Source organism: Vigna umbellata, chromosome 8 (assembly GCF_029865625.1).
Source record: "Vigna umbellata cultivar VRB3 chromosome 8, Vumbellata_1.0, whole genome shotgun sequence".
In the NCBI taxonomy this organism is placed as follows: Eukaryota; Viridiplantae; Streptophyta; class Magnoliopsida; order Fabales; family Fabaceae; genus Vigna; species Vigna umbellata.
In genome coordinates this window covers 27,020,914-27,044,515 of record NC_142172.1, presented here as the reverse complement: position 1 = coordinate 27,044,515, position 23,602 = coordinate 27,020,914, and the positions used below count along the sequence as shown (strand labels likewise).

Sequence of the window (23,602 nt, the reverse complement as noted above, 5' to 3'; positions counted from 1 at the left end):
TGCACAGTGTAAATTTATTCATCTACCTACCGTTGTAAAGTGACAGCAGCTATTGGCATCGTAATTTCCGTCTTTGAAACCTTGTGAAAGGAATCTTTCTGTAGGAAACACTGTTCGATGCAAGGGAAAGTTGCAGTGGTAGATCACGTGAAGGATAAAGACAAGTTTGGAAAAGACCTTCATTTACTGTGGCATGCAGAGGTTTTAATTGGTGGTTCTGGATCGGGCATTCGAGTTCTTGTCCATTTAAGCATGCCATTGTTCGCTACATTTCTTCATTCTGCATTCTTAACACGCTATCGATGCTCTTGTTCAAGATGTATCGATGGAGTTAAGTTTCTGCGGACAGATTTCGAGCGGTTTTCATGAGTGAAGAAAAGGTAATATCTATGGTTGTATTGTGTGAATCTAAGATCCATACATCTTTCACTGCATTCTTCAAAACCGGCAGCATGCACTTGCATGCATTGTATGTCATGGTTTTAACTATTCTAAAATACAACAACTTTTCCATTGCTTAAGGTTTTTTGTTTTTAAAGGTTTATGTGCTAAAAGTTTTGATAGATGTTTTATTTTGATTTTATGCAGTGAGGAGGGGAATATGAGTGAAAAGTGGTCTTTGAAGGTGGTTTGAAGTTTGAACTGCAGCATGCAGAAAGGTTTTGTTTATAGACTTGCCTTGGATGTGGTAAAGTTGTTTCTAGATTTTGATCTTCTGATAGTAGAATGAGTTTATTTTGATCTTCTAATACTATAATGTTTTAAGAAGGTACCAATGTGCAGGGCCCATAGTTGATGGTGGTGAAGATGCATCAAGAGTGTTAACAGGATTATGAAGCAATTCCGATGAACGAACAAAAGGTACTATATGCTTTTTTATTTTAGAAGAAAAATTAGTTTATTTGGGAAACTAAAAGAATTTGGATTGTAAAGATCCACACAAAACTGACGAAGATCTTTTCATGAGTGATTTTAACTATAACATTAATTAGATCGTTAAAGTAATGAATTAGATCGTTACTTTTAAACAATTTTTTGAAATAGCATCTCAATAATGTCGTTCATATTGATTGTGAAAATGAAATTTAGTAGACAATGAGTTAAATACATCATTGCATGTACTCTGAAGAGTCATACAAATGGTTATTTTTGTGGTACTTAATTTCTTGAATTAAATGGTTACGTTGATAATTTCATTGGTGTCTATTTTCTAACAATATAGTGGTAAATACTATTTGTATTTCTTTAAGAAGTTGTTATATAAGTTTAATGGGTAAAAAAAACGGAAACATTGTCGAAAGCAAAATTGCCTCATAACATGAAGTAATGAAACTCTACTAACAAAACATGAGAGAAATAATTGTTTAACTTACAGGAGAACCATCAACACTAATAGAGTATCTGACATCATTTGTGCAATAAGGAGTTTACAAAAACTGAAAAAAGAAATTGTTAACATGAGTAATATGTGCCACGTGTTTGAACAAATAAATGTAATTATGATTTTGAGCAAACTTCTTCAGCTATAAGCGATCACTTGTCGTACTTCTTAGGTTACCCGTATAAGTATGCGTCTTTGTCTTTTGTATATAGAAAAGACATGACGCGTATCTATGTAATGAACCTATTTTGTAACACATTTGATTACTGTAATACTTACAGTAGAAGGAGGTTCTTAATCGTTGCATAATTATATTTTTTTTTCTGTAACACACATGTCATGTGTATTCTCATGATAAGTGCAATTCCTTTTTTTAGTTTTTATGAGTTTCTTATCGCAGAAATGATGTTAGACATTTTTACTAGTGTTGATGTTTCTCCTATAAGTTGGAAGATTGTTTCTTCCATTTTCTCTCATAGTAGAATTTTATTTAGTTAATTATGTTATGTAACATTTTGAATTTTGCCAATGTATTCACGTTTATCTATTAAACTTATGTTATACATACTTAGATCAACATAACTGTTTAATTAAAGGAAATGCTATCAAAACTGCATTATACATATAACGGTATATTAAAGAAGCCTATATTATATAATCTTACAAAACAATATCAAACAATAATTAAATTTTGATTTAATCATTAATTTTCTTTTATATCTAGATCTATAATTAATTTTTTTCATATTTTTTTATTCAATTAAGTTTTTTATATTTTTATTTTAACTTAATTGAGTTTCTATATTTTTATAAAAATCGAATCGAGTTATTTTCTGTGTAGGAACCCACTCATTTTAAGACATCGTTAACGTCAATAAATTTAAAAAAAATTACAAAAAGACCAATTTTTATAAAAGTAATAATTGAATCGAATCTTAAAAAAATAAAAACTTAATTGAATTAAAAACAATATAAAAACAAAAAAAAAGTTAAAAGTCCTATATATAAAAATTAAATTAATTAAAACAAAAGTAATTTAAAGTGATTTAATAAATTTACAAACTGTATTACCATAAGCCTGATCTATATATATATATATATATATATATATATATATATATATATATATATATATATATATATATATATATATATATATATATGTATGTATGTATGTATATATTCTAATCCACTCAAATTAATATCGCTTGGTAGCACACAATTAATTTTGTTTTAATGAAACTGAAAATAAAGCTTTCATTTATCAAGAAAAAATGTACAAAAATGGTTAACATAAAAATACTAAAAACATAATATAATGTTAGCTAGTTATAATTATACTTACGTTTTTGGTATAGAAGTCAACACCAGTGTTATTACAATCTACAATTTTTTTGCTGTTACTCATATTTAATAAATTACTTTAGACTCTGGTAACATATACTACATATAAAATGAGTGAAGATATGTATACCTACATATACTTTTCCTCTTGTGAAAAATTGTTCATTGACTTCCTTGCAATTCCATGTGATCAAAATTAGAAAGAAACATCAAGTGAAGAATACATGCATTATGCTTAACTCTAAACCAGATAAATGCACAATGTTTTTTGTTAGAGCATAATGCGTGATGCATTGCATGTTTCTTTTTATTTCACAAGAGGAATTGATTGTAAGTTTATCTTCACTCATTTTAGATCCTCTATATGCTACCATAAAGTCTATGCTAATTTATCAAGTATGGAAAATAACAAATAAATTATAGATCATAGCACTGATTGATTGTTGATGATGATGCTAACTTTGGTACCATGATACCATGAATATAAGTATATTTATAAATTTTGATGTGAAACTATGTGAAAAAAGACAAGTGTCAAATTTGTGATAAATTTTGATGTTAATATATATTCCCATAATCAAAACGCTTACTATTTCCATCATTTCAAGCGTCCACAATATGGAAGCTGCATGATTTATTTATAGATTAAGATTCTACTAATTTTAGTAATATCAGATAAAAAAAATGCATGATGATAGAATTTGCGAGAGGAAAAGAAAAGAAAAACAAGAATGAAGCCCCCGCAATGTATATCTGTTGGTGGCTCTAGAACATGGATTCATTACCATGTGTTATGCTCTTGTTTCACTTAGCGCCACCTGTTACTTAAAACATTGAATCATCATCTGTTTCCATTTGACAAGTGTAAATTCCTCTCTCTCTATCGTGTCTTCTCTTCTAGTATCCGAACAAACATATATTGGGATATATATATATATATATATATATATATATATATATATATATATTCCAAGTCTCAACCCAAGACCAAAACCATCCCATACAACAAAAATCGTACAATCCATTCTCTTCAACTAATCACAATGAGCCAGCAGCAGCCCGAGAGGCCTCAAGCGGATCCAATCAAGTACGCCGACGTTTTTGACGTCTCCGGCGATTTGGCATCCCAACCCATCGCCCCAAAAGACGCATCTCTCATGCAAGCTAAAGAGAACCTGATATTAGGCCAAACTCTAAAGGGAGGCCCCGCCTCCGTCATGCAATCCGCGGCCGCCGTCAACGTCCTCCACGGCGACGTAGGTCGTGGCGAACTCTCCGCCGTGGCAAGGGAGCAAGGCGTTAGCGTCTCCGAAGGCAAAGTGGATGGCCAACGCGTCATCACTGAAACGGTGGGAGGACACGTGGTGGGGCAATTCGTTGAGCCCGAGATTCCGATGGAAACCCCGGGCACCGCGCTGGAGCGTGATGCCATAACCATCGGCGAGGCGCTGGAAGCGACTGCGGTGGCCGGAGCGGGCGACAAGCCGGTGGATGAAAGCGACGCCGCCGCAATACAAGTGGCCGAAATGAGAGCCACAGGGAAGAACGAGACAGAGAGTGGGGGGTTGGGCGCCAGGGCCCAGTCAGCAGCCACACGTAACACACGCACTTTGCCTCAGTCCGACAAGACAACCTTGTCTGATGTTTTAACAGTAATTAACAAATCTTACCTCTTTTTTTTTCACCATGAATGAGAAATTAACTGTAACTGTGAATGTAGGATGCTAGGGAGAAACTGCAAGCTGATAAAGCGGTGACGCGAGAAGATGCAGAGGGAGTGATTGGAGCTGAGCTGAGGAACAAGTTGGACATGAAAACTACCCCTGGTGGAGTCGCTGCGTCCATGGCTGCAGCAGCCACAATAAATCAAAATAGTTAAGTTTCTTAAATACTAGCATCTCTTTTTACGTTGTATGAGAATATTATTGTAGATTTTCATGATTGTGTGAAACGTGCAGGAAATACATGAAGATCTTACATATATGGCAGAGTTTAAGCAAATAAATCAAGTCACTCTGAGTTTGACTTGGAACACTAGGCTAGTTTCAACACTTTTTTGTATGTTTCACTTTCTCTTTGGTACTTTTGTGTACTCGGACCCTCCTACTTTAATGTTAGTTGTTTCTTTTTTTTTTTCTACAAAAAAAGATAGATTCGTTGTTGTCCATGGGGAAAGGAAAGGGAATTTTGGGCTGAATAGGCCTATAGCTAAGTTCTATGATAACCAAAACCCTATATGGTCGGTGGGCTGACAAAATAAAATCGAGAAGCACTTCATAAAATAAAAATTAATCAATATTTTGTTTAATCCTCCTATTTCCTATGTAACATGCTAAAATATATTTTTAATAAGTCAAAATTTTAAAAGGCACAAACTAAACTAAATTCATTTTCAAAACTCACTCAAAAAATCATCGAGCGGATTCAAAAGGGAGTAGGTTAAAATTTGACGAATAGTGGTGCGTATAACTCGAACTGGAAAACAATGTATTAACTCGAACTGGAAAACAATGTATTAACTCGAATTGGAAAACAAAAGTTTAGATTCAGTAGGCTTCTTAACTTAGAATCGAACTTGGTGAAAGTTTGTTAAATTTTTACGAGATAAACTCTAATCTAGACTTGTTTGAATAAAGAGTAAACAACCATTGTCTTCTGCTTAACTTTTAATTTTTGGTGTTACACTAGCTAACCAAGGTTAGTTGTTGAATGTTGTAAAAGAAAAAATAGTTTCTATGGATTTTAGGCTAACTAGGTCCAAACCTGTCTAAGAGAGATTTATATTCAAGACTAGGGCTAAAGTCGACTACGGATGATATTGTTTTGGGTGGTCAACCATAATTGTTCAATAATTCAATCTAATGTCCGACAGAAGCACGCACTATGATTTATTTGATGATTTACTTGTGGATTATTTTATATATAAATTAATTTGAAGAGAACTTATATGAAAGAATTGAATTGTGAGAAGGTTAAAATAATGGTTTTTTCCTTCGTCCACGTGAAATCCATGATTGTTTTTTGAGGGGACGTAACAAGGAAAAAGAAAGAATAAACATAGCTTTTGCGAGTGAGAAAAGAAATGAGTAAGCATTTGAATTTAGAAGTTTGTATAGGTTGAGAAGCCTATACAGTTGCTGGCGAATAAAAGAGCATGTGCAGTCAAATACCCAAGTTAGAAAAAAAAGCATATATTTCTGGTAAAGCCTTTAATGCATGAATGGCAGGCAGAGACAGATGATGAGTCCAACACATGATCGCATGCTAGCATGCTATTTCTATCCAACGACTCCATTACACATACGTGAAACTGACATACCCACGTTCAGTCTGCTCTAAGTGGGACACCATCGACATAAACATTCAAATTCAAGCTAAACCAAACTAAGATCAATTTAGCTTATGAAATAACAAGACTCTGAAAATTTACGAAAAAACAAACGAAACAAAACAAAGTCAACCTGTCAATCCATGCAAGGACACTCTGTGAATCTTCCTATGTTCAAAATCTTGATTGCAATCTTCGGATATCCTTCTAAACTATTTATCAAAATCCCAGTGTTCACTAATGATTCTGTAATTAAATCCAGTGATGCTAGCAAGTACATCTGCACGCTTGAGGTTGAGTTGTTCATCCTTCATATCATATGATTCTGCACAATTAATGATTCTTCTCCGCCACTCTTAGACTGTTAAGGGTGTCGCTTTCGTACCAATATCATATAGGGAATATTGTTATACACACTATAGAATAGTTGAATGAATTTTATATTTTTAGGAGAAAAATTAAAATGTAAAAAATAAAGAAAGATAATGTTGATGTAAAAATTTATATATATATTTATATGAAGGTACAGTGGATGCATGAGTGAGTTGGTAAGTGTGCATGTGGACAAATGCAATTAAGGTGGCATGCAATTTATATACTGTTACACAGCTCATTCTCAGTATATGTATGGGATTGAGTAAGACTCATGAAGACCCTTGTCACACCATGATGGGACTTTCGTTCATGGCAGGAGGTTAAAATATATAAAGTTGAGTGTTTCTTTTAATATAACGTTATAACTGTAATATAATAAAATATTGATATTATTTTTAACATAAAATTTAAGATTATTGATTTAAAAATCTTCATCTTTATATAATATTTAATTTTTTAAAAAATAATATACAATTTATATTTATATTTAGATTTTAACGCTCTAACGCTCAACACAATAATTTTAGTAGCATTTATACATCTATTGTTAAGTATACTTAATATATGTCACTCTCAGTTTTGATTTTATACAGGAGATTTGAAGTTATAAAGAATGTATTTTAATACAGTTACATACTGAGTATGTGGTATTAATTATTTATGAGTTCTCATCCATTTTGCTGAGGAGATGCATCGTGGTTATGTCTAGAAATAAATAAATAAAATTATATGACAAACATAAGTTATTGTTGTTGGACACATGAAGTACGATCATATGAGGACATATATAATATAACTCAAATTTCATATTTGGCGGTGCATGTCTTAAGGCAATAATATGAGGCAAACATTAGAGATTGTTGAGTTCAAAATTCTTTTTTAAGAGCATTTTTCTGGCTACTATTCACTATTTTTCATTTCGAGATGATACAAAAAAAAAAAAAAACTGGTAGCTACTATAACGAATTTATTTTGTATTATTATATAATTGTATTATTAAATTATTTTATTGAATATGGTTCACCTTGGATTTAATTTTAAATGTACGTCTAATGTTGAATCTATCTCTGAGGGGTTGTTTGAATTGTCGAGTGATGTTTTGGAAAAGTAGAAGACGTTGGTGTTAGGAATTTGGTCCTTGGCTTTTTCTTTTCCTCGTTATTAAGAAGGACGCACGTTTAGATTCATCTGCTACTTCCACTTCACTCAACAGTGTCTAACGTACCTGAATGATTACTATTATCACCATTTTTATTAAAATAATAGACTTTTACATACATAAATATTTTATATTAATTTGTTTTTTATTTTTATTCTCTTTTTTCTAAAAAAATACAAAAATTTATGTATTAAATAAATATAAAAATATATCATCCTATTATTTTTTTTTTATACCAACCTTCTCTTGAACGCTTTTCTTTTATTCAATATTTTCATGTTATACTATTCAATGGAAATTAAACAATGTAATTAAAGAGAATTTATATTTGTTAAAGTTGAATTATGTAACTGAATTTTAATAATTGTTTTCGGTATAAAAGAGAACTTACATGTAATACAGTATATATCTCAAGAAAAAATAAATGAAAGAAAATAATAGAAAGGGACATCAATTCAATCTCCAAATTATCTTCCTCTTATCCTAAATTTTGCACTTCTAGAATACCACCAACAAAATGTATTAGTTGTTGATATTACAACAACAAAAAACAGAGCAAAAAACAACGGCAAATACTTCAAGATCCCACTACACAGTATGTGGCAATGTCCAAGTTCCTTTATTTGAAAGAGAAAATTATGAATTTTGGACTATAAATATGGAAACTTTATTTACATTTTTTCTGTCTTAGAGTTCATTCAAACAGACTATAATGATCAAGCCATTATCGTGAATGCAAAACATGGTTAAGACAACTTATTCTTTATTTGTCAAAAAGATAACTCTAAAAGATAAAAATGTGTGGTATTTGGACAGAGGTTTCAACGTCATGTTACCATAAATAAAGAAATTATTTGTTAACATGGATTTTTCATTTGCATCGAAAGTTAAATTAAGTAATGGAGACTAAATTGAAAAAGAAGGCAGAGGCAACGTTGAAGTCACAACAAAATTAGATGAAAATATATTGAGCATTGGACAACTTTTGAAGCATTATTCTCCACAATTTAAAAATCAAGAATGAATAAATTTTTATTTGAAAATAAAAATATTTGGTGTGGTTAAAATGACAAATAATAAAATTTTTCCACTCTCTCTTAATTATGAAAGAGAACTCAACTTGATGGCTAGAGAAGAAAATGATTCTTGTATATGGCACTTAAATTACAATGGTCTTATTTTCAAAAGAATACGGCGTTTCGGCTGTGAAAGATTGAGAAGAAAAATAAAGTGTGCAGAGGATGCATCTTTGGCAAATAGTCATTCTTAAAGGGAAGGGCCAAGAGACATTCATCAAATCAACCTTCCAATTTGAGAACTTGTTCAACTTCAATCACTTCATTGACATAATGAAAAGACCCTTCTTTGACTTCTTTCAAAACATAACGAGAAGACAATAACTTCGACTCAGATGCATTAGGAAACAACAACTTCTTACTTCAATAAATAAGAATGTGGTTGGTAGACAATCAATCTATTCCTAAGATCATGTCCAACCCTTGTAGAGGTAGACATATAAGATTAACCTTGAACTTACACCCATCTACTATACTTACTGGAAATTTATCACATAACACAAACATCTTGACCAAACCTAAAGTTAGAGTATATACCACTATATTATACTACTATTCTGTCACAGCCAAGGCCAACTCTTAAACACAAGATTCTGACACAAAAAAGTGTGACTTTTGAGCCATACAGAACACACAAATTTGTACCAGTTATCACACGACATCCAACTACAGGTTACTTGAACTAATTATTTATGCTCCAATCATAGCATAAAATCTCCCTAGTGCCTGAGGTTTGTCACTGCACTCTTGCTAGAAGAACTATCTTTTTTCATAATGTCATACACTCCCACATAAGTTGCATTTCTTATAACCAACAAGGCGTGGCCACTAACTCTTCATATGGGTCCTCTACAATAATAACAATGTATCCTATGGTTTTAGGGCTTCTACTAGAAAGAAGTTCCCCTACACCCTTGAGGGTGTGGCCTAGAGTAAGGCTTCTTCCTCTCTTCATGTCTAGGTTTAGACTCAAACGGTCCTCCCACTCTTGACTATTGTCCCTCCACTTTAGCTTTCAACTTTTCCATCACTCTGGCTTTCTCTACTAAAGGAGGAAATTCCTTATAAGTGAAGGATGCTACCATTAGCTTCACATCACCTCTCAATCCATTCTCAAACTTCCTGCAACCCCATTCTTCATCCATGGAGATAAGGTATGAAAGTGCCTTAAATGCTTAAAAACTCCACAACAAACATGATCCCTTATACAAGAACTAGAAATTCGACTTCTTTAGCATACCTTACATTGTCTAGGAAATATTTAAAAAAGAATTTCTTCTTGAACACATATGAGGTTATAACTTCTCCCATCTTTTGCATCATTAGTTTCAAGCTAGCCCACCAATGCTCAACTTCTCTTCTGTGCATATACTTTGTATAAGCCAATCTATTTTTTTCTAGGCACCGCTTTGCATCAAAGATGTGTCCCATATCCTTCATCCACTGGTCTGCTTCATCCGACCTTATCTTCCCATGGAACATTGTTGAATGATTTTTTGTGTGCGTGTGTATATGTGTGTGTGTGCATGTGTGTTTGTGTGTGTGTGCTTGTGTGTTTGTGTCTATGTGTGTTTGTGTGTGTGTACGTGTGTGTCTATGTGTGTTTGTGTGTGTGTGTTTGTGTCTATGTGTGTGTGCGTGTATGTGTCTATCTCTGTGTGTGTGCATGTGTGTAACTAAATTGATTTACAAAACATAATGCTAAACACATCAAACTAAATAAAATCAATTAATCAATCACAGATAAAACAACTCTAGACTCAATTATCCAAATCTAAAGATTGATGTATGATTCATGGTAGTTTTTACACTTGTGGTAGCCTCTATTGCTCTGTAGAGCCATTGCCAATGGGATTTTTCCTTAATAACAAGACCTCCTTCTCCTCTTACCATATAATTCATTCTACTTTACATGAGTCTTGGAAAGATATTAGAGTATTGGGATAAACCTCCAATACTGACTCCTTACATCATTACATACACTAAAGGAATGCCACAAAATCTCCATACAAGATTTTTGGAATTATGCCAAACTCATGCTTTCATCCATAAATATAATTTCAGATCAAATTCCTAATATCAAACAATCATTCATACTAAGTAACATCATTTTCGTGATCAATTACAACCATAACATTTCATACATTCTTATCTCCATTAACAACCACATCATCATAACAGTTTCATAAATTATTATATATGATCATATTCATTAATGAATTCATCAACAATTCTATAAACAAACACATACCTTCTTTTATTCTAATATCAAACCAAAATTATAAATAAGAATTGCTTTTTTTAAAGAAAAAAATCTAAAATAGGACAAACATAAGAGACTAAATTTTCTAACTACAAACCTTAAATCAAAGATCCCACCAGCCAAAGTAACAAGTCATGTGTCTACTGTAACATCCCAATATCTCACATTGGATAATTCATAATTTATATATTGTAACATTACATTTACGGTAACATCCCGTAATCTCACACTTAAAAATTCATAGTTGATATATTTTAAACTCAGATTTCAACTACAAACTCCTAAATATAACTTGGATTCTTCTAACTTATTCTTCGATCTCTTTCTTCATTGGTATTGTTCCAGACGACATTCCTTCATCTGCTCCCGTATAATATCACGCATTATACGATCATCGCATTCACATGCACACACAAGTAAGGGTGAGCTAACAATTCAATACAATAAACATACCTTGATATCAAACCATACTATGCTCACTATACCAGATCAAATTACATAAACAAATATGAGTTACACACTAAACCACATTGCATGCATCAATATATATCAAACACCAAATCAGAATGCATACACCAATATGCATCATGCATACACCAATATGCATCATGCATACACCAATATGCATCAAACACCAAATCAGAATGCATACACCAATATGCATCACGTCCATCCATCCCAAAAGTCATACAAATTGACTATATCGCATACATTCACATACTCTCCACATAAATCACATCATTATAATTCACAATCATATTTAGATGCATAAATTCAAATCTAATAAAGTCCAATTATTTCAGAAATCATACAAACTGAATATATTCCAACAAGATATATTACACAATAATTTAACAGTACATAATCTGTTCAATAGGATTTAAGTTAAAAACTTGTCGAGTAGACTTCCAGGAAAGAGAGGTGCGTCACAATGGACAACTTAAGTACCAAGTCTTTCCTTAGCCAAAGTGTTCCTCAAATAGTTTTTAACAAATTTCTTATTTACAGATTTAAAACAACAGCATATAATCCCAAAAGTCATACAAATTGACTATATCGCATACATTCACATACTCTCCACATAAATCACATCATTATAATTCACAATCATATTTAGATGCATAAATTCAAATCTAATAAAGTCCAATTATTTCAGAAATCATACAAACTGAATATATTCCAACAAGATATATTACACAATAATTTAACAGTACATAATCTGTTCAATAGGATTTAAGTTAAAAACTTGTCGAGTAGACTTCCAGGAAAGAGAGGTGCGTCACAATGGACAACTTAAGTACCAAGTCTTTCCTTAGCCAAAGTGTTCCTCAAATAGTTTTTAACAAATTTCTTATTTACAGATTTAAAACAACAGCATATAATATTAACACCAAAATTTAATATAGATATAAAAAAAAATAGAAATTTAAGCAATATTGAGATCTCTGAGAAGATACGAAATTAATATCTATAAATCTGTAACTCCGATTTCAAATCTGAATGGTCACAATAATTCATTATTTGTTATAAACTATATATTAAAATTTCAGGTTGATCCAACGGTTAACTAGATAGATATTGAGGTTTTACCGAGGTAACTCAGGTGCAGAATTTTAAGTGGTTTTTGGTTATACTCAAAATGCGGAACTAATTTCCCTAATCACAGACATTTAATTTCAAATCTGAACGGTCAAAATGACTTAATATGTCTTATGAATTACATACTAAATTTTGGGCTCAATCTAACGGTAAATGAAATATATATAAAATTTTTACCATGATAACTTAAGAACAGAAATATAGTGTTCATCAGATTTTTCAAAAACTTAAAACTTATTTTCTCCAACCATAGACTTTCAATTAAAAATCCGATCGATCAAAGTGTATTAATATATCTTAGGAATCATATATAAAATTTTCAAGTTGATCTAACGGTCAAATAAGTCGTAATATATATTTTACCGAGATGACTCAGTAACAGATCTACAGGGGTAATTAATTTACTCAAACATGCAGGATTTATTTCTCTAAGTACAGACTTCTAATTACAAATCCCAACGGTCAAAGTGAAGAAATAGGTCTTAGGATTCATATATTAAAATTTTAGCTAAATCCAACGGTCAAAATAATTAAAAGAAAAGTTTTACCATACTAACTCGAAAATAAGAAAATTATAATCATGAAAACTAAATTTATATAAGTGAATAGATAACTACCATTACCAAAATTTTAACATACTCATAACTCATATTCATTATCATAACATGGATAAAAAATCATATACAAGAAGGATTAGCTCCCCTTACCTCTATTCCAAACTTAATCTCCTGCTCCGAATTTGTTTCCCCGAAACCCTTCAGAACCTCTACTCTTCTTGCAACTAAAAATTTCTCCCTAACTCTTTTTTTTTTCTCTACTTCTCAAGCTCTCACTTGATTCCTCTTTTCTTGGTGCAAAATACCCTTCCCTCCCATGGCTATTTATAGTAAAAATAATTTACTATTCATTAATATTTTAATATTATTTATTATTTTAATATTATTTAAAAATAATATTTCAATCATTTTCTCACCAAATCTGATCCTAATTTCTACCTACTACTTTCTTCCATGCTAAGGAATCTTAATGCTGAAAATTTATTTTTACTATTTACTTTTTACTATTTACTATTTACTTTTTACTCTTCAATTTAAAAAAATTTACTAAATAAGTTACCAAAAATTTGAACCTCTCCTTCTAAAATTACTATAATTTTATATCCAAAATTTACAATTTTCTATCCATTAAAATTATTATTAATAAAATACTAAAATTTACTACTATATATATATATATATATTTTCGTGAATTTTACATTCTCCCCAACAACAAAAATTTTCGTCCTCGAAAATTTGAAAATAATTTTTTTTTTTTATTTAATACTCGTCTGGACGTATTCAACTAGAAAAGTCTCACACTCATAACCTGAATCATTTCTCTACTTATTTTGTGCATAAAATTTCTAGCATCTTAATTTGAAATGTGCTCACAAAAATTAAAATCATAAACATTCCAAACACTCTTACTTTTCACTTTTAGCCCTATCACAACCATTATTAAACCTACCTCACTAGTCTCAAAACAATCCATTAATGTTTTAAAAGAACTCATCACTCATAAACTATTAATCCCAAGATTAGAGAAAACTTTTCATTCCTACTATACCCAGAAAGTGATTTCCTTAGAGATCCTTATTTAAGACTTCCATGACCCTGTAAAACTCTAAGAATCATTCTTTTTCCGTAACAACTTTCCATTATATTTTCTCAACACAGTTTTTACTCCTAGAAATCGTACGCCTCCAAAAGCCACTTATGTTTGCCAAAATTTTATACTAGATTGCTCCACCTTACCCTATACTTCTATTTTTCGTAAAATTTCTAATTACTCTGATGATTACACGGAGTCCAAAACACTATTACTAAATAATTCACCCTTATGTTTTCTTTTCTATACCCATTTATCAAGAACTTGTCCAAAAGTAATACCTATATTGAGTATGCTTTATAACATCCATAGAAACCCTTCCACACTTAAGATCATGCATCATTTCCTTCACTCGTCCTTGATGAACTTATCTAATTCTCGGTAATACTGCCTTCACCCTTAACTACAACAGTCAACTCACAATTCTTGAAGACCATAAACTTCTAAAAACATATTTGAACATAACCAAACCATCCTTTCGATCATACCCTAGACTATAATGTCTATCCTTCACTTGCATTGGTCAGATATCCCTAAAATATTGATCCTCATCTTTTATTTAACCCACACTAAATGTTGAACCACTATTTTCTTCACCTGATAAACATTTCTGAAATACTTAACAAAACTAGAATAATCAAACTTCTTTCAAGATTATACTCCAAATTATCTTAACCTTCATGTAATTATTTTCCTAGCAAACATTACTAGCCTAAGTTAAAACATTCTTCAAGAATTAACTTATAAACTCTAAATCTTAGGAATATAAACCTTGTCTTCAAAATACCTTCCCACATCCTAAGCTAATATGAATTCACAAACTTAATGTTGTCTCTAATCCAGTACCTAACAATTGTGTATCTCTGATAAGACTCAGCAGATCACTCAATCAACAATGTTATAATTTATGAAACCACTTATATCAATAAGGCCGAATTTAAAACTAACTAGCTTCCTTATCAGTACTGCACCTACTCATTTAAATAAACTACTTATGCCACATAAGTTAAATCCATCCTATAACATTAAAATATAGTTTAATGGTTACACTAATTAATCCTTTAATACTTGAAATAACTCCCATAGATATAAAGAATTTATGGGTCATCAAAACATGTCATAGCACAAAACCATTGTGCCAAGTATCCCTTCCCACCACTATATTCAAGAACTTTTTCAGGCAAGTACACCCTCCCAACCATTTAACCACCATGTTACTTCCTACCACTCGTCTATAGAGATTATCAGGCAATCAACCACAACGCAACCTCAATTATAATGTGTTTCCCGAGATCAAAACCATATCCCAAGGATATTTAGTGTTAACCAAATCTCAAATTTTTATCTTATGCGAACTAAAAGTAAGTATAAACAAGTTCACTCACACACATCACTGGATAGAGATCAAGGTGCGACATATAAATCTTTACCCATCCTTTACATCGCCATTGAGGTTTGAATACCACCATATAACTATACCTGATGAAATTGCTCTAATCACAACCTACAACTTCTTAATTATTCTGAATTCCCTAATCACATTAGTATTGCAACCCTCCTTTTTATCCATTTCCAAACTCTTCTTCTTCCTTATCTTGCCATGTTCATAATAATATCAATTCAACCTACACTACCTCCACTAACTTTAATATTCCAAAATTAATAAAATTTACAACCATAAATCATGACATTTTAATCCTATTAAAAAATACCAAATATTTGCATAAGTCGAAAGCCAAAATTTTCGTACCTGGATTTTCTCCACTACTCCTCATACCAAAATCATATATTCTCAAATCTTATCTCTAATACATTTACTGAAAAAAAAAATCTAACCATCTCCTTTTAATCATCTATTTAGCTTAGAATCCTTCCAATACTTCATTCTTCTCTAAAGACCTCGTGTTCTCTTAACTTATAAATTTCTCCTCCTATTAAACTTTCTCTCAATCCTCTTTATGCCTTATACAATTTCTCATCTACTCTTCTTTGTCTAATATTTGATTTATTCTTAATCTACTTCAGTATTCCTATCCCTTTTTATTTTAAACTTTATCTTCAATTCTTCCACCATTTTCTTTCTTCAGATTCCAATCATCACTAATACATCAATCCATGTTACCAATCTCACACAATACCACTCTGTTTCTCATCAACACGGCCTTCATTTCTGACTTCTAAAGTTACTGATATACTAAACCAAACTGATTTCTCAAACCTTGCTACATTCATTCTTATCCAAAGCTTCTCTTAATCTAGCCTTTGAATTCAACTCCTTTTTGTGAAACATAAGATATCTCATCTATTAATTTTTGTTCTAGAAACTTCAAAAAATTTTACTTCTAAACACCAACATCTTCACTCATCCTTTGAAACTTAAACTCTAGTGTTATATTTCCCTATCAAGGCTTTAACTAATTCTAATATCTTTCCTCAAACCCTCAGAATTAAGAAAGGAAAATCATCTATGGTAAAAGTCATGAGTAGTTAGACACAATACTCTACTATCTAGATTTGGAGAAAATGGTAAATTATACCATTTAGACTCAATTCTTCACAGAGAAGACACGGAAGACCCACAACACAGAGGTCATCCTAAGGACGAACTGCTCTGATACCATTAATGTAACATCCCAATATCTCACATTGGATAATTCATAATTTATATATTGTAACATTACATTTACGGTAACATCCCGTAATCTCACACTTAAAAATTCATAGTTGATATATTTTAAACTCAGATTTCAACTACAAACTCCTAAATATAACTTGGATTCTTCTAACTTATTCTTCGATCTCTTTCTTCATTGGTATTGTTCCAGACGACATTCCTTCATCTGCTCCCGTATAATATCACGCATTATACGATCATCGCATTCACATGCACACACAAGTAAGGGTGAGCTAACAATTCAATACAATAAACATACCTCGATATCAAACCATACTATGCTCACTATACCAGATCAAATTACATAAACAAATATGAGTTACACACTAAACCACATTGCATGCATCAATATATATCAAACACCAAATCAGAATGCATACACCAATATGCATCATGCATACACCAATATGCATCATGCATACACCAATATGCATCATGCATACACCAATATGCATCAAACACCAAATCAGAATGCATACACCAATATGCATCACGTCCATCCATCCCAAAAGTCATACAAATTGACTATATCGCATACATTCACATACTCTCCACATAAATCACATCATTATAATTCACAATCATATTTAGATGCATAAATTCAAATCTAATAAAGTCCAATTATTTCAGAAATCATACAAACTGAATATATTCCAACAAGATATATTACACAATAATTTAACAGTACATAATCTGTTCAATAGGATTTAAGTTAAAAACTTGTCGAGTAGACTTCCAGGAAAGAGAGGTGCGTCACAATGGACAACTTAAGTACCAAGTCTTTCCTTAGCCAAAGTGTTCCTCAAATAGTTTTTAACAAATTTCTTATTTACAGATTTAAAACAACAGCATATAATATTAACACCAAAATTTAATATAGATATAAAAAAAAATAGAAATTTAAGCAATATTGAGATCTCTGAGAAGATACGAAATTAATATCTATAAATCTGTAACTCCGATTTCAAATCTGAATGGTCACAATAATTCATTATTTGTTATAAACTATATATTAAAATTTCAGGTTGATCCAACGGTTAACTAGATAGATATTGAGGTTTTACCGAGGTAACTCAGGTGCAGAATTTTAAGTGGTTTTTGGTTATACTCAAAATGCGGAACTAATTTCCCTAATCACAGACATTTAATTTCAAATCTGAACGGTCAAAATGACTTAATATGTCTTATGAATTACATACTAAATTTTGGGCTCAATCTAACGGTAAATGAAATATATATAAAATTTTTACCATGATAACTTAAGAACAGAAATATAGTGTTCATCAGATTTTTCAAAAACTTAAAACTTATTTTCTCCAACCATAGACTTTCAATTAAAAATCCGATCGGTCAAAGTGTATTAATATATCTTAGGAATCATATATAAAATTTTCAAGTTGATCTAACGGTCAAATAAGTCGTAATATATATTTTACCGAGATGACTCAGTAACAGATCTACAGGGGTAATTAATTTACTCAAACATGCAGGATTTATTTCTCTAAGTACAGACTTCTAATTACAAATCCCAACGGTCAAAGTGAAGAAATAGGTCTTAGGATTCATATATTAAAATTTTAGCTAAATCCAACGGTCAAAATAATTAAAAGAAAAGTTTTACCATACTAACTCGAAAATAAGAAAATTATAATCATGAAAACTAAATTTATATAAGTGAATAGATAACTACCATTACCAAAATTTTAACATACTCATAACTCATATTCATTATCATAACATGGATAAAAAATCATATACAAGAAGGATTAGCTCCCCTTAGCTCTATTCCAAACTTAATCTCCTGCTCCGAATTTGTTTCCCCGAAACCCTTCAGAACCTCTACTCTTCTTGCAACTAAAAATTTCTCCCTAACTCTTTTTTTTTTTCTCTACTTCTCAAGCTCTCACTTGATTCCTCTTTTCTTGGTGCAAAATACCCTTCCCTCCCATGGCTATTTATAGTAAAAATAATTTACTATTCATTAATATTTTAATATTATTTATTATTTTAATATTATTTAAAAATAATATTTCAATCATTTTCTCACCAAATCTGATCCTAATTTCTACCTACTACTTTCTTCCATGCTAAGGAATCTTAATGCTGAAAATTTATTTTTACTATTTACTTTTTACTATTTACTATTTACTTTTTACTCTTCAATTTAAAAAAATTTACTAAATAAGTTACCAAAAATTTGAACCTCTCCTTCTAAAATTACTATAATTTTATATCCAAAATTTACAATTTTCTATCCATTAAAATTATTATTAATAAAATACTAAAATTTACTACTATATATATATATATATATTTTCGTGAATTTTACATCTACGACCTGTTATCAAATTTTCAGCTTGATTTGACGTTTAAGTAAGCAAAAATCTCATTTTTCCCAAGGTGACGCAAAGTAGAAAAATAAGGTGGCGCCCAATGTAGAAAAAGTGGCACTTGGCAGTACAACCCCTTGTAACCCATTAATTTGAGTACGCTCAGTGGTTTAAAAGTGGTGCCCACTGCCCCTAAGTCATTGGTCATTGTCTCAATTGTGCTCGACAATATAATAGTATCGCCCAACGTTATCAAAAAATTCAAATTTTGCATTTTGAGTTTGATTTGTGTAATTTGACACACTTTAAGCCAATTCTTAGTGTTTAAACATGATTATAAGTTTCATGTTCCTTAGTTCAACCAGTACCATATTACCCAATTCAAATCTCACATAAGCATTCTCAACAATCCATCAATCAATTTCTAAGCTTTTCACAAACTGAATACACATTAACCATGATTCTTCACAAATTCATAAATGTGCACAATTAACTCATTCACTTAATAACTTAAGCACCTAATTTAAGAGATTTCGCTTTCAACCTAATTTAAGTGAAAATCAAATCTTTAAGTAAACTACACATGCAATTTCACAACTCAGAATATAAATAATAATTCATCTTAACATGTCAAAACGAAATTCCATACGAAATTAATTAAATTAGCTTCTTTCACCTTAAGATCAGCCTCAAAACATATCGAAACCACCCATAAGCCTTTCAACTTACAAAATCTCAAATTCAACCTAGAGGCAACGTAAAAACAAGTGGATTGAACCAAAAGGACTACTGATTAGCAAAAAGAGAAAAGAAATACTCTGAAAGCATAAGCAACCCAATAAAGATTACGTGCAAAGCCAAAAATAGATTAGACATTGAAGGAGAACAAAATTTTCAACTTACTCAATGGATATTTTGTTCGGTTAGAGTTTTTTCTTAAAGAGTTTTTTGCAATGAACACAACTTTAACCTCTGATTTGAGTTAAGAGAATGAAGAACATATTATTATTAATGTTGAAGAGGAAGATATTTTGAGAAAGAAAAAAACCGGAGTTTGAAACTTTAAGAGTGACTAATTTGTAGGTTTTTTTAATAGAAATAGATTAAAAATTTTAAAAGGGTTTTACAGAAAACATTGCGATTAAAATAGCACCAACATTCTTAAGTCTGGTTGACATGATGTGAATGAAAATGATGAAAGGTAACATCAATTGTTGGGAGAGTAGGAGGATTAATGTAATTATTATGCAAAGCAAGACAATGAAAAAAAGGATGAGAGTGGGACCGAATTAGAGAGAAGGCTTTTATTGTGGTATCTTGTATGAATAATGAATTGATAGGCGCCTGATCCATCACTTTCCTGTATGGTGATTTTATAGTAGATCTGTGAATGAAATGGACCAACCATGAGTAATATTGTCTTATACTATTTGGAATCCTTCTATTTTTAATGATTTTATCTTCGCATTGGTATTCACTAATCTGTCTGTATATAATAAACAATTAAATATATACTACTGAAAGACTCGTTATTGGTTTGTGCCTTGCTTTTGTTTGATACCTCTTTAGTCTTTATCGTTTCCCATGTGCACCTTCCTTTCATCTCAAACTAAGCTATACACTCAAAACCCGCATGTTTTGGGCGTTTCACTATACTAGTCTTTTAATTTACACGCTCCTGCCACCTCATATTCATTAAAATGATAAAACTTTGAAACTCAACATCATTCATTTTTTTCATCTTGTTTCGCCATATATATTTTGCCTTCGATCTATACCTAAACAACTATTTCTACCATATAATAATATATATATATGGTGGTATTCGTGTACCAAAAGCTTCTTCCCATCTGCATTATTTTCCTTCACTTCTTCCAAACATTTTTTCTGTTTTGAAACAAAGTAATATGCCAAACACAAGAAATCTGAGGCACCTCAACCTCAACATGTGCTGCTCAAACTCAGCTACTCCTGACTCAGAAACTCCTCCATTGAGCCCCATTACTACTTCCTCACATCACAACACTCACTCTGCATCTCCTTCTTCCATTATGATAAAGAATTTCAACTCTATCTATGACCCTACCTTAACCTCTAACAACTCTTTCAGCTCCACTTTCTTCTCCACCACCACCACCACCACCACCTTCTTCGAACCAGAACCTGAACCTCAACCCGCCGACTTCGCCACCGCTTTCGCCTCCCAGAGGTTCTTCTTCTCCTCTCCCGGCCACTCAAACTCCCTTCTTCAATACACCAACAAAACTACTCAACACCACTCAGCGTCGCTCAGAGAAGATGCTGCTCATGTTGACAAGATCAAGATGACTAAGAAGGTCTTGTTCAAGGGGAGCGTGGCCGTGGCGACGTACTCGCCGGACCCTTACGTCGATTTCCGGCGGTCGATGCAGGAGATGGTGGAGGCGCGTCCGGAGCTGATGGACGTGAAGTCCAACTGGAATGTGTTGCACGAGCTTCTTCTGTGTTATCTTGCCCTCAACCCAAAGAACACCCACAAGTTCATTCTTGGTGCTTTTGCTGATCTCCTCGTTAGCCTCATGTCTTTCTAGCGCTGGATCTTCAATTTTTCCTTGTAAATTCAAATAATGAAACATGTAATGCTCTTTCCAGATACTCATTGTTTCATTAATTTATCTCCCTCTGCAGTGCTCTCACTCGTTTAATTTTGGTTTGTGTCATGTTACTAATAACCAGTAATAGAATCTGTGTAAATAATATAAAGATCTTCTTTCATACTTACAGCCAGATGTTATGATCAATGTGATCATATTTTTCAATTTTAAAAACATGATTGTGTATAAATCGGAAAAACACTTCACACCGTATAAACTGTGACATCCTCGGTTTCTTTTCTGAGGGTGTGGAACCTCTAGTCAAACTTGGTCCCCTCAGGAAAGCATTAATTTGGTCTCTGTCTTTGTCCATCTTTAATCTTTATCCATCAACCTTTCTGTTTTCTTTTTCAGTTTTTTGTATAATATAATTCTTGGTAGTCAACATCGAAAGTCTTTGATGCCTCAATAATTTATACTAGGAGTACGTGCCAAGCAACTTTAAAGAAAAATGAAACTCCTTGATTTCTGTGGTCTTGTAACATGCATCATTGTTAAAGTTTCATATTGGGAAATCAAACTGAATTAATGCCGCATGACCAGTTGAAGAAGTTGCTGAAGACAACATTAGTCAAGAACTTTGGCATAAACAACTAGAAAATTGAATACACAAGGCAATTGTGTTTCATATGTTGGTGCTGAATTTGTATTTTAGCTAATCATCCAAAGAAAAGAACAAACACACCCTGAAGTAGCAGAGGAGAAAAGCACTGGTCTTTTAGCTGTGGCATGGGACTGGTCACTGATGGTGTTTTGTTGATGCATTGAAACTTTCAGTGAATGCTCTATTACGATTAACCAAGATGCAGAACTCAGAAGGTTTTGTTCATATTTAACTCATCACAGACTTTGTAATAACGAAATTTACTTGTCAAAGTTGGCTGCTATATACCATGTGGACACGCGCGTGTAACATGGAATAGTTAATTATAATAAGCCAATATTAAGTATTGGGTTATTATAATATGCATACACTAATTACTTTTGTTGACTTGTTGCAGTGAAAATTGTGAGAATTAATTGTTGTTTGATTGCACAGAATGGATGAAGACAAAGAGTGACTCAGAAATGGCCAAATGTGAGTCAGTAAAATAAGAATTTGCAAACAGACAGAATCAAGGAATCCAATTTATGGCCTCTTTTGTTTTCATAATGAGATGAGTGGGATAAGCCACGCTCAAGATTCATTCACTCAATATTGATTTTGGTGTTATTCCTTTTAATATTAAGATATAGTTCATGATCTCAACTCAGTGCTCACAAATCACTGTCTTCTTGTGAAGCCAGTGCCAGAGAATAACGAAATAAAAGTATATCATTTTCGTATTAAATGTATCACTATATATTTTATTTATTTGGATACTCAGACCGCTTCTGAAAGCAACCTCTTACTAATTAATTTACTGATAAACGTTAATAAATTTCTAAAATTTCAACTTTCTTAAACATTTTATCTATTCAAACAGCTTATATCATTGTAAAACAATTTAGATTCTTTAAAATTAATTAAACTTTAAAAATTTGTCAGTGACTAACTAAAATGTAAACAAAAGGCCATAAGCAAGACCATAGTAAGTAATAAAATGTTAGGATACAAACAAACTCCCACATAAAATAAAACAAGAGATTGTATGAGTTTATATACACATAATTCTTGGTAAAAGATCTTTTGGAGTGGTACCAAAAGCAAATCCATGAAGTTTGGTATTAGATCTGATAGTTCAGGTCTGGTGACTAGACTTATATGAGTATGTTCTCCGTAGTAAGGTGAAGCCTTGACAGGTGGCTGACTT

General features: G+C 31.8%; 2 protein-coding genes across 5 annotated transcripts; both read left to right on the top strand.

Annotated features, from left to right (window-relative positions):
- The first annotated feature begins 219 nt into the window (after positions 1-219).
- On the top strand, positions 220-4,860 carry LOC124839870 (late embryogenesis abundant protein D-34-like). 4 transcript variants are annotated; one of them, XM_088097609.1, is made up of 6 exons: positions 220-380; positions 589-688; positions 793-861; positions 3,784-4,377; positions 4,446-4,599; positions 4,684-4,860. In XM_088097609.1, exons 3-6 carry the CDS (start codon positions 847-849, stop codon positions 4,692-4,694), a joined length of 774 nt encoding a protein of 257 aa, XP_087953735.1. In that variant the 5' UTR covers positions 220-380; positions 589-688; positions 793-846; the 3' UTR covers positions 4,695-4,860. The 4 variants fall into 4 exon arrangements, with proteins under 4 accessions (XP_087953735.1, XP_087953733.1, XP_087953734.1 ...); XM_088097607.1 differs by having other exon boundaries at positions 3,778-4,377; XM_088097608.1 differs by having other exon boundaries at positions 784-861.
- A 16,107-nt stretch (positions 4,861-20,967) lies between these two features.
- On the top strand, positions 20,968-21,936 carry LOC124839869 (transcription repressor OFP16-like). Its single transcript, XM_047315805.2, has one exon. It carries the CDS (start codon positions 21,084-21,086, stop codon positions 21,744-21,746), a length of 663 nt encoding a protein of 220 aa, XP_047171761.1. The 5' UTR covers positions 20,968-21,083; the 3' UTR covers positions 21,747-21,936.
- The last annotated feature ends 1,666 nt before the right edge of the window (positions 21,937-23,602 follow it).

Bases quoted from the DNA above. Each gene is read 5' to 3' on its own strand.
- LOC124839869 (XM_047315805.2), top strand. From the start codon at position 21,084: ATGCCAAACACAAGAAATCTGAGGCACCTCAACCTCAACATGTGCTGC.
- LOC124839870 (XM_088097607.1), top strand. The intron at 4,378-4,445 runs GTAATTAACAAA...CTGTGAATGTAG, and splicing joins CCTTGTCTGATGTTTTAACA to GATGCTAGGGAGAAACTGCA.